Here is a 10903-nt window from a genome sequence, read left to right on the forward strand (position 1 = left end):
CTTTTTAAATGGAAAACTACAGGGAGTGAGGCTGGCTCTTCGCTGGCTTTGCGGGAGAATGGGCTTGGATGTGCACACAGAGGCAGAGCCGGCTCATTTTTCTAAGACCCTAACTTTGCAGCATTCTTCAAGGGCTCCAGAGAGTTCCCTGTGCCATCAAATTAAGTTTGGAAACTTCAATAAAGAAGTCCTGAAGGAAACTGTCAATTAATGCATTTACACGGAAGCATCATACTTAGGGAAAACATCTTCAAACACCAACGTTGTTTTCCACCCATTAAAAAGTTGGTGTGCCGCTTGGTTTCCATAGAGACCTGAGGTAATAGCTCCTTCCCCTCACTGAAGCCTGAGTGTCGCTCGATTTCTTTCTTTCTTTTTTTTTTTTTTTTTTTTTACCTTAGTCTTTCATACTTTTTTCTCCATCTCCATTTATGAAAACAAAAGATAACTAAATTGAAACCTGGCAATGAGATTTGTCTGAGGAAGACAGCTTGATTTATAAGCTCAAGGGACTTCATTTTTGCTCACCTCCTTATTTTATGACTTCTGCAAATAGTGTAGCTACCTGCAGGGAAGTGGTGGAGAATTTTCAATTGATCGCATGATTCCCGCAGTCCATCAAACACATGCTCAAAAGGGAAGTGTTAACGGTCTGCTGAAGAACACCTGAGTTTCCCCAGGGTGTGGCGCAGAGGTTGGCAAACTGAGGCCTGTAGGCCCAATCTGGCCCACGGCCCACTTTGTAAATAAAGTTTTATTGGAACCATGTTCATTTGCATATTGATGTCTGTGGCTGTTTTCACCACAGTGGCGAATTTGAGCAGTTGTGACAAAGACTGTATGGCCTGCAGAGCCTTAAATATTTCCTCTCTGACCCTTTGCAGAAAAAGTTTACTGAGCCTTGGTACCAATGGGGGTTTTGGAGGCATTTAATCGTTTTGTCACATTGGGCAAATACCGATCTTGCTGGGACTCATCTGTGCATCGTTGCAACAGGAAGGACAGGGTTCTTTCAAGGGTTTGGGGGATGTAAGGCACCTATGGGAACAATGAACATGAATGCTTTCTACTCCAAATCCTTTTGCTAGAAAAATCCAAAAATGCCTATCTTATGATCCTAGAGATTCTTTAGAAAACTCAAGGAAAGTGTGTAAAGGAAAGTGTGGACAAAGGCACGTGGTCCAGCCATTGTCTAGGGCCCCCAGCCCGCCCAGGTGTGTCCCTCTGGGAGAAGGCCAGAGAAACTGAGTGGGAACTCGGTTCAGGGACGAGACGGCAAACAAAAGAAGCCACCACAGTCTAGGAAGAAACCTTTAATTTCTATTCAGCTTTAAAGAGTTTGCGAGGTTTTGTGTTCTTTTTCATTTTAACAAACCAGTTCAAGTACATGCCTGCAGATTATAAAATTACCTGAAATCGCCTAGGATATCAGCATGCATGGCTTGTTAGTATTTACATATATTTACATAGGGAAACAAGAGAAAGATCTACAGTTATTTACAGTCTACATAGGAGAAGAGAAAGGCGGCCTAATTGTATTTCCTAAAATACAGATGAGTCGTCAGTACATGCATATTTAGATAATATTTGCATGATAGAATGCAATGCAATTTAAAAAAAACATACCTGTGTAACTTTCTATGCTAAGGTGTTACATAATCAAGGTAAACTTGGTTTGGTTTTGTTCCTAGTCTATTTGCATCAAGTGCTTTAAAATGTTCACTAACACCCAGACAGAATTATGTACCCTGGCAATTAAAGCAACAGAGCACACGATCATTTCCTACTAACTAGCAACAAGCTGCTGGTGAATGAAATATCTATTGTTTCTCATTACCCATCGACCACTGTGACGAGATCTCTCTGTGTAAAGGCAGTGCCTAAGCTATCACCATTAATTATGGAAGTCATATAAATGAGGCCCTCTCCACAGTATGTTCTAAATGAAATATTAACAAGGCCAGCGTTAGAAATGAGCCTGAGAAATGATCTGGTCGTGTGAGCTCCCAGTGAAAATGCATGCACAGACCTAATGCCGTTGTGCTCAACTTGAAGCGGTGGGGCTGGACTTGGGGGCCTGCCTCTGATCTGAATCACTGCGAAGTCTATTCCTTCATTTGTTTCTGAGTTAAGGGTTAATTTCTCACCGTGATGTGGCCCCATCGGAGCACCCTGTGGGTTTTATCCCCCCGCCCCCCACATGCCTTTTCAGTCAATGTTGTGGGATATGCCCGTGACCTAGGTGTAAATGAACTGTCCACCTCAACATCTAAACAGCTTGCTTGGGGTTTGCCCGGAAGTCCTGCCCGCTCACAGAGCAGTCTGCTCTTGGCTTTCCAGGGGGCCCACGTGTCAGGCCAACGAGGTGGAGTGACTGTGCGCAGGGGGAGGAAGATATTTTTGTTTCACCGCTACACTGAAGACCGTCTTTGATATTAGAACTGAACCCATTAATTCCGCCTGGCAATCATGTCAAAGGTTTCTATCAGTGTACATGGCAAATACAGAGGCATCCATTATCTACATTGTACAGAGCTAGCTATAACCGAGGTTAAAAACATCGAGGAAGAATGTAAAATGTTTCAAATTAACACAAGCTAAGTCTTCTTTTACCATTTATAAACACTCAGGAGTTCCTTCGGCACCAGCTTTGAGGCGGCCCAATGGGAACGTTTCCGTAAGGGGCCGTCAGGTTTGTCCCATGTCGAAGGGTGATGCCTAGTTCAGTGGCAAGTGTCTATGGCTCCTCTGCTTAGCTGTTGCAAACCAACCCATGGAAGAATGGATACCCCAATGCAGTGTTCCGTCCCAGCGAGAGAAAACCCATTGAAAAGAAGCTGTGCTTTGAGCAATGTCGGCGTTCCAGAGAGCACTGGCAGGGAATGCCCGGGGAACTCGGTCATAGAAATGAGACACAGTCAACATCTCAGTGGTAATGAGACCACCCCTTGGGCCAGTCCAGTCCCTCACCTCTTTGGCAGACACAAATGAAGGTGGGATGTACATGAATAACATCACCCCCTGGACTGGCCCTTGGGCCACCTTTTTTCTTCCCTCATTCAGAGGGCACCTCCCGCCCCACCAAAGTGTGTTAGAGTCCCCCAGCAGCAGCAGCAGGTCCCAGGGAGATGAAATCATTCTAAATTGCACACTTCCATTCTTTTGGGGGCAGACATCAATCTTTCACAGAACCCTTGGACCATAGATGGCAAGGACTCTGGGACAGGGAGGAGGTATGAAAAGGGCCTCGTTCATTTCAAGAGAAAGTTCAGAACAGTTCACGGAATTCAAAACACAGGTCCTGAAAGCCTACCCAGGTCACCCTGCCCTTGAATCCCGCTGGAGTGGAAATCCCTCCCCGCCCGACCTTCCCAAAACAAACATGGCTTTGGACCTCCCTGGATGGTCCGGATGGACGACCGCTTCCTCTCCCAGACTTAAGGCTAGTGAAGACAAATATATTCTTCAGCTTAAAAAAAATCATTTCCAACTTTCCATCCAGCACCTACTAGTCTCTGGGCTTTTTTCTGCAAATATTTCTCAGAGACATAACAGCAACACTCCTGACTTTGCAAGTCATTCTGTCCTGGTCTTGAAGTCAATTTCTGGGAACTCCATAGGGAGCTTGCTAGAAATTCATGTCTTTTGTCTAGAAGAATGATCCTCGTACCCTCACTGGGGTTTGGCTTACTATTTGGGATGCAAATGAGGAAGGCTCCGTGTCACCTCTGAGATTCTCCCCAAATGGAGGCCCGTGAAAGCTGTGTCACCTTTGTTTCCCTTCAAACATTTCACTCAAGATACCCTTTGCGATCGTGGGTGGTGGACCAGTTGCATCTCTGGGGATGGCTGGGGATGGTCCATCGCTTAGCTCTCCCTCAGCGAACTTCTGTCAAGCCTTTTCATAGACTGTGTCCCCGGTGTCACTGGGCACACAGCGGGAGAGACAGTCCACTGAACAGGAACTTCCGAGTCTTTTTCACAGGCGTGAACCTGCTTTTAGCAAAGAAGCCGGTACCTTGTAGCAAGAGGTAAATATCCACACACGCTGTCCAAGTCCGTGGTGCCAGTGTGCACATCCTCTCCTGGGAGGCCAGGCTAAGTCCGTTTCCAGGACCTTCTCAGACTCTAAAGCTCCCACTGTTTACAACAGATGCCCGCTTTCCTGACCTCCACTGTTTCAGTTTGAGAAGTTAAGTGTATTTCCCTTCTATGATAACTGCTAAGAACAGCTGTGAGCAAAACTCCTGAAGCCACAGGACAGTTCTGCGTCCATGCCCACAGGACGCGTCTGCCTGTACCTGAGCCTGATTGTTTACAGCCATTGTAGGAGTCACACTGGCTGGGAATTTGTAGGAAGTAATTTGTTAAGGATTAATTGGGGGAGGGTAGGAAGGGGGTTGGAACACACTTTGCCTGCAACCCTGACCTAGTGTGTCAGATATTACCCTCCAAAAGGCCTCGCTCACTTTACACATACACAGGTTTTTAAGGTGGAGTTTGTTTGTTTCTCTGGTTTTGAGGTGGTTCAGTTTAGGTGTTGAAAAAAGTCTATCATCCAAGACAAGGTTCCTTAGCTGGGCCAGCCTGGCACCTGGAGGTGGCGTGTTGGACCCGGTGACCTTTGTGTTAAGGGTCATTTGCTATTGGATCTTCTGAGGTTTTGCCGAATCCTCACTTCTGTTCATCCAAATGGATATAATTTCTGTTTCGTTCACGGACTAAATCAATGGGAAAATCTCCTTTTAACATTTCTCAGGTGAACACAGGGCAAACCCCACGCTTAATTCCAGGCCATGCCAGGGTGTCACACTGTGACCGGGCATGGACAGGAAGCTTCGGCCACATGGGGACACAGAACAGGGTCGGGCAGTGTGCGAACAGTTGTGTCACATGTTTGACAGGAGGTTTCTATGGCAGCGTGTCTGAATTCTGGGGAGGGTCCATTGTGTGGTCATCAGAGTGACCTGGGACAAGTTGCTTTGGACCTCTGACACTAAATGGGCTTCTCTACACATGGGGATCCAGTTGTCCCTGCTCCTGAGGCTGTTGTGGGTGAGAGTGTCGCGATTACAAGCGTCCTGCCGGTGCCTGCCTGAAGAATCGTCGCTCTCCATAGATGCTGGCCTTTGCTACCTCGTGAATGGTCCTCATTCGCAACAAGCCTCTAGGAAAGCAGGACCATTTGGAGGGCAGAGTCCTTCGAGTAGACTGCTCTCCTCTCTTCTTCTCACATAACTTTGGGACAAGTTGGCGTGTTGGTTGGTTAGCACTTACTCCACAACCTTGGTCTATTCAGTGACACCAGCATCCCAGTGGAGGCAGAGGGCGACTCGTTGGCCACGGTCATGCTGACGGGGAGGCCCAGGAGCCTCCTTTCTGTGCGCACTGCGTTGCCCTAAAAACGAACACAATTCACGGCACCGTTGTCAGCTTAGAAGGTTGTTCTCGGTCAGTAGGGACTCGAAACCTTTCGGAGCAGCTTGCTTTTGTTTGCCTTTAAAATCAGAGGTTTCAGCTGTCCTTGTCCTGGGGGAGCAGGTGTGTTTCTGGGCTGCACTGTCAGGCGAACGGCAGAAACGCCTCCGGGTGTTGCTGGGAGGCGGGGAAAGGCAGAGGCTGCGGGGGCAGTCACTCCCCGGGTGACACGCGTGCTCACGCCAAAGCTCTGGTAGATTATCCTGCCGAATTCACGGGCCACTGGAGAGGTGGCCGGTTTTGCCTTTGGGGAGGGTTTGTCTTGCCTAACAGATCCCAGATGAGGAACAGGGAAAGCTCTGAGGATATGAAGAGGCACCTCCTCACTTCACATCACCTCTCTGTCCTGGGAATTCAGCACAGGGACTGCTGCCCTGTTCCCAAAGGGCTCTCCTTCCTGCCCGTGGGGTTCCCAGCCTCAGTCCCCTGACACATTCCCTTACACATCTGTACTGTTTGCAAAGTCTATTCGTTCAGCATTTTCTATGCAATCTTGTGATATCTGTAGGTCTGTGATAAAGCAATCTTAGAACATCTACCTTCAGAATCATCGACTATAGATAGATATTCTGTGACAGTGTCTGTTTGTTATACATCTCGTAATTTAATCTACTTTAAGATAGGGATCTACTCTGTCTTTTAAATATGCATGCATTTTAAAATAGAGAAACTCAAACAGTAACCGTGTAATATGTGTCCTTATTAAAACGTGAGTTATATTAGAGTACTAACCAATGCATTACAAATATCAATATGTAGGTGGTTAGAGTACTAACCAATGCATTACAAATATTGATATGTGGGTGGTTTTTCCTTTACCATGTATTGTTTATTAGAAACCTCTGTACCTCTTCCTTTAAAAGAGTCAATATTCATTTAGATTCCATGCTGACAGCTACAAATTGCTGGCTAGCAGTCATCAAATAAATGTTGATGAAAAGCGGCTACTTAATATTTTCATCCCAACAAAGGGTTTGGGAAGGATGGATAAGTTAGGGCTCAGGGCCTCAACTATAAATAAACAGCAACCACTTTCTAAGTCCACCTTCCTGTAGTTGGAGACAGGGCTGCGAATCTGACAAATGATTTCTGAAGGAGAATGATGAACCTTTATGACCAAGATACTCTTAACTTAATCCCCAACAAGATTTCTGGGTGATTTTACATACAGTATGGAGATGGATGGCTCAGCTCTCCTCTGGCAGCTCGAAAACGTTTGATCAGATCAGAAGTGGTGTTCAGGCGTGATTACAGATTCTACTGGGCTTCCCAGAAACTCTGTCCTGTGCCAGCCACACCCTAACGCATAGGCAATTCTAGGGGATGGAGACTGGAGCCGCCGCGCCCAGTCCCTGATAAGCAGGCTTCTGAGAAATTGTTAACAAATCGTTGAGGGGGACCCACAGCTCCAGCCAGTGCTTTTATGTCAAGGTGTTGCTGTTATCACGATGGGTCAGTAAACAGTGGTAACAACTCACAAGACATGGTGGCGCCAGGTGTTTTGTAACGGAATTGGTAGCGTTGTTCCCTTTATATGACTTTCATCGTTTCTGAATTAGGTACTGATGCCCCCTCCCCCCCAAAAAAAGTGGCATGAAAGCCATTTAACGGTGATAAAAGTGCTCTTTTAAATGTGTGTTTGTCAGTTTTGAAATGTTTGATCTTGTATCAGCAAGCCCAGCCTATTTACTAATGAGATTCCCCTCACGTAGCTCAGTCTCCTTCTGATGAGCCAAACATTAGAACTTGTTATGAAACTGTCGGCACATCTTGTATGTAGATGTCACTCAGAGGCTGTCCTGGTGCAGCTAAGCGAATTCCCCCAGAGCAAAGAGGGTAGTGAGCTTGGGACTGAAAGATCTGTTACTACTTAGCTGTCTGGCAAGAAAGCTAATCGAGTACCAGTTGAATTGAGCGTGGACCAGAGAGGGAGGCTGCCCAATGCAGGGTTGGTCTCCGAGTGGAGAAGGTGGTCTTTGCTTTCAGGTGTCCCTGGGTCCTTCTACAGAACCTCTTGCGATGGAATTAAGATTGTGCATCACCCCAAGCCTGGCGGCAAAAGACTCAATGCCAGCTCTTGATGCAAGGTTGGGCTTTTCTAACATGCACGGCTTTCAGCACGGTAGCCACCTACAGGTTTATACGAACTGAGGTCATTGCGATTGCTGTCGGATTCCACGGAGGGAAAACGCATGCCCCCAGCTCCCTCACCAACATGGTTCTGAATCAATGCAAGTGCAGAATTTCTTTGCAAAAATACCATTTCCAACCATGAAAGGGTGCAACCTGGTATCATTTCTGAAGGTCACAGTGGCAAACTATTACACCGGGTGTGGAAGAATTCCGCTTTGTGCTTTCCCGAGTGGCCTACTTTCATCTTTTCTCGCCACTGGTGGCTCTGAAAGGCCCATTTGTCCTGCTCTATACCTGCCGATACTGCAAGGCTCCGCGTCGGGGTGGAGCCTGGATGTGGGGCTGAGCTGGCCGGATTCTCCACCCCTTACAGTTGATGGTAAATCACCTGACCACTCTCTGGTGGTTTTGGCAGCTGGGAAGTAAAATGGAAATCTTAGATAGACATCCAGAAAATTATGCAAAACACCATCTCCAACTGAACTCTGCTAAGAAGTGAGGCCAAGAGGATATTTGTCTTTAGAGGCACTTTGCCTCCCCACATGAGGTGCAAGGAGTCAGATAAGCCTCTCGAATTCTTTAGCGAAATGTGCCAGGTGCTAAACAAAGTGTTATTAGCAATAATAATTCAGTGAAAGAAAAATTGGATAACATGAACTTATTCCCATTAGCCTTGAGCCACCACCCAAATCAATTTCAAAAGAAAGAGCCGAATCCAAGAAGATAGCTGTCTGTTTGGGGAGTGGGCACGGTGAGGGGGTTGGGGAAGTAACAAACCAATTATGACTTACTTAAGCTCAATCATGTCAGGAATTCAAGTTCTGAACTGATGGGACTTGTCCTGGCCTATCGAGAAGCCAGCTGTGATCAGAACGCAAGTCTCTCCCCCTCCCGCTCCTCACACCCATGTCCCTTTACTGATTTGACTATGGGGTTTTCACGAGAACTAGATATGACAACAATCAAAACCCAAGTCTGTTTTGTAGCACTTTCCTAAAATTAGAACATCTCGAGGCCCTGATCCTCACAATGACCTAGACCCCGGTGGTTGTAGTGAATGTAAACCAAACCATTTGTGTGGCATGGTTTTCCATTACGCATCCTGCTTGGGCACAATTTAAACCCTATAGGAGCAGGGAAAGGGTAAGCTTTGGGGGAGGACAGAAACCCATTTCCTCCCCAATCAAATGTCCTTAATGTTTTACTAATTGTGACCTTATCCCTCATTACCTTTCTCCATCCTCTTCCACAACCCCCCTCTCTATCAGCCTATAATTAGTTGATGCAACCAGGGCTGTGATGCACATAAATAATCATAAGATGCCAGATAAACTGTATTGGTTTTAAATTAGAGCCGTGCCTACCGTGTCTCCCTATGAACACCAGCCTATTATTTTTAATTACAGCTTGCAAAGCAAAGTGAGTTCTTGCCCTCTTTACAGCATCTCTGACAGCAGCCTGTCAGCCCGGATGATGTGGTCCCTCCCTGGCACACACAGCCCTAGCCACAGCGCTACTCCAGAGGTGATCGGAAAGTGATCCATAGCACTCATTGCAACTTGCGTTCTGGAGTGGGCTGGCACCGGTCCTGCTGGGGTTTCTCTCTGATGGGCCATTATTAGAGTGGTTGGTTTCATCCAGACAGAAGGTTCTGGAAACATCTTGGTGTCGAAATGCATTATGCACTGAGAAATCAGGGGGTTGGACGAATGTCCTCTTGCGTGTGCAGAAGGGTGCCTTCGTTTCCTCTTTGCTGGGGAGAGATGTCCGACGTGAGCGATATGCATATTTATTTTTGAAGCCTTTTCCTATATGAGGTGCAAAGAGTCACGCCAGCTTTAGAGGGGTTCATGAGCTCGCTGTCCAGGCTGCTCACCTCCTACCTTCCAGGCCCGGGCTGAGCTCAGGCCCCTTGGCCACGCTGAGGTCCAGGTGCAAGCGGACTGGGCGGGGAGAGGCTTGCTGATTCCCACTCAGAAGAAAGTCATCTCATCACCTCTTTTCTTAAATTGCTTATGGTCTTTTTTTTTCTTTTTAATTTCCAGCAACAAGGAGCTGCCACCACCGTCTACTGTGCTGCTGCCCCCGAACTAGAGGGCCTGGGAGGGATGTATTTCAACAACTGCTGCCGCTGCCTGCCCTCCGCGGAGGCTCAGAGGGAGGAGACAGCCCGGGCCCTGTGGGCGCTCAGCGAGAGGCTGATCCAGGAGGGACTCGGCGGCCAGGCCAGCTAAGCGGGAGCTCAGGTGAAGATGGGAACACACGCCCATCCTGTGTGCCCGCACGTCACTGCCAACGCTGCCCCCTCCCCAACTTATTATCCAGACCTTTCCGTGTCCCTCTGACACTGATCCGCCAGAGCCAAGGAAATAAGAGTAGTCACAGCAGATGGGAAAATGTCAAATACCAGTGGGAAGCAGGGAATTAATTCCAGGGGTCAAGGATCTCTCTTCTGGGGCTGGCTGAGGCTTGGGTCCCTTTTCTTTCCTGGTGGTAGCCTGTCTCATTGTAGAAGCACGAGCGAGTCTCTCTCACTATTTAGAGTAGCCTGGTGCCCCCTGTCCCACCAGCACAGCCTGAGCCACACTGCCGCCGGGAGCTGTCTCTGTTCAGGCAAGAGTGAGTGTTTATCCTTCCGCTGCATTGATCCAGGAGATCACTGCTGCATTCTTTCTGACCAAGTCCAAGTGGGCTTGGCAACTCCTGGGGAGAGGCCCCTGAGCCTTGTTCCCGTCAGCGAAGATGGAGGTGACACTGGCATAGACAGAGCTACGAGTCACAAAGGTACTAGTCCTTCGACTCCCTTGCCAAACTATACAAAACATTCTTTAGCATTTATAGCAGATGAATTTTGCCAAGCATCCCCCCCGATACCTTGACAGGCAGGAAAGGAAGCGTTGTGTCCCTAGGAATTTACAGGATCATTGCGGGGTGGGGTGAAAAGCCGTTCCCTTCATTCTTCATTCACGGTTTCAAGCAGCACCCCGGCGGCTCACAGCTCCTCAGGGCTCCTGCTTTAGCCTTCTGCTCACCAGTCCTGTCATCCCTCCCATCCTACGCTTAATAAAGGAGCATGCTCGAATGTTATCACCTGAAGTCTGTCTTGTGTCTTTAAATGTTTGTTACAGTTTTGGTTTTTTGTTTTGTTTTGCCATTTTTTTTAGAAAAGAAATCTAGAGGAAAAATAAAGCGCTTCTTGTAGACGCCAGGAAAACACCGTTCTTGTTTCTTCTCTGAGTTTGTTTTGTGCTTTGTGGCTGTCCGTGGCCCAGGTTGTCTCACGCGATTAGCA

General features: G+C 47.5%; 1 protein-coding gene across 1 annotated transcript in view; it reads left to right on the top strand.

The window, feature by feature from the left end:
* The window catches only part of WWOX (WW domain containing oxidoreductase), a 933211-nt gene extending 922513 nt beyond the window's left edge, over positions 1 to 10698 (top strand). Inside the window, exon 9 of the mRNA XM_006754448.2 lies at positions 9657 to 10698. Coding sequence (XP_006754511.1) covers positions 9657 to 9845 — 189 coding nt within the window. The 3' untranslated portion in view covers positions 9846 to 10698. The remainder of the gene's footprint in view (positions 1 to 9656) is intronic.
* Positions 10699 to 10903: the final 205 nt, after the last annotated feature.

The sequence above is a fragment of the Myotis davidii genome, unplaced genomic scaffold (genome assembly GCF_000327345.1).
Source record: "Myotis davidii unplaced genomic scaffold, ASM32734v1 scaffold391, whole genome shotgun sequence".
Lineage (NCBI taxonomy): Eukaryota > Metazoa > Chordata > Mammalia > Chiroptera > Vespertilionidae > Myotis > Myotis davidii.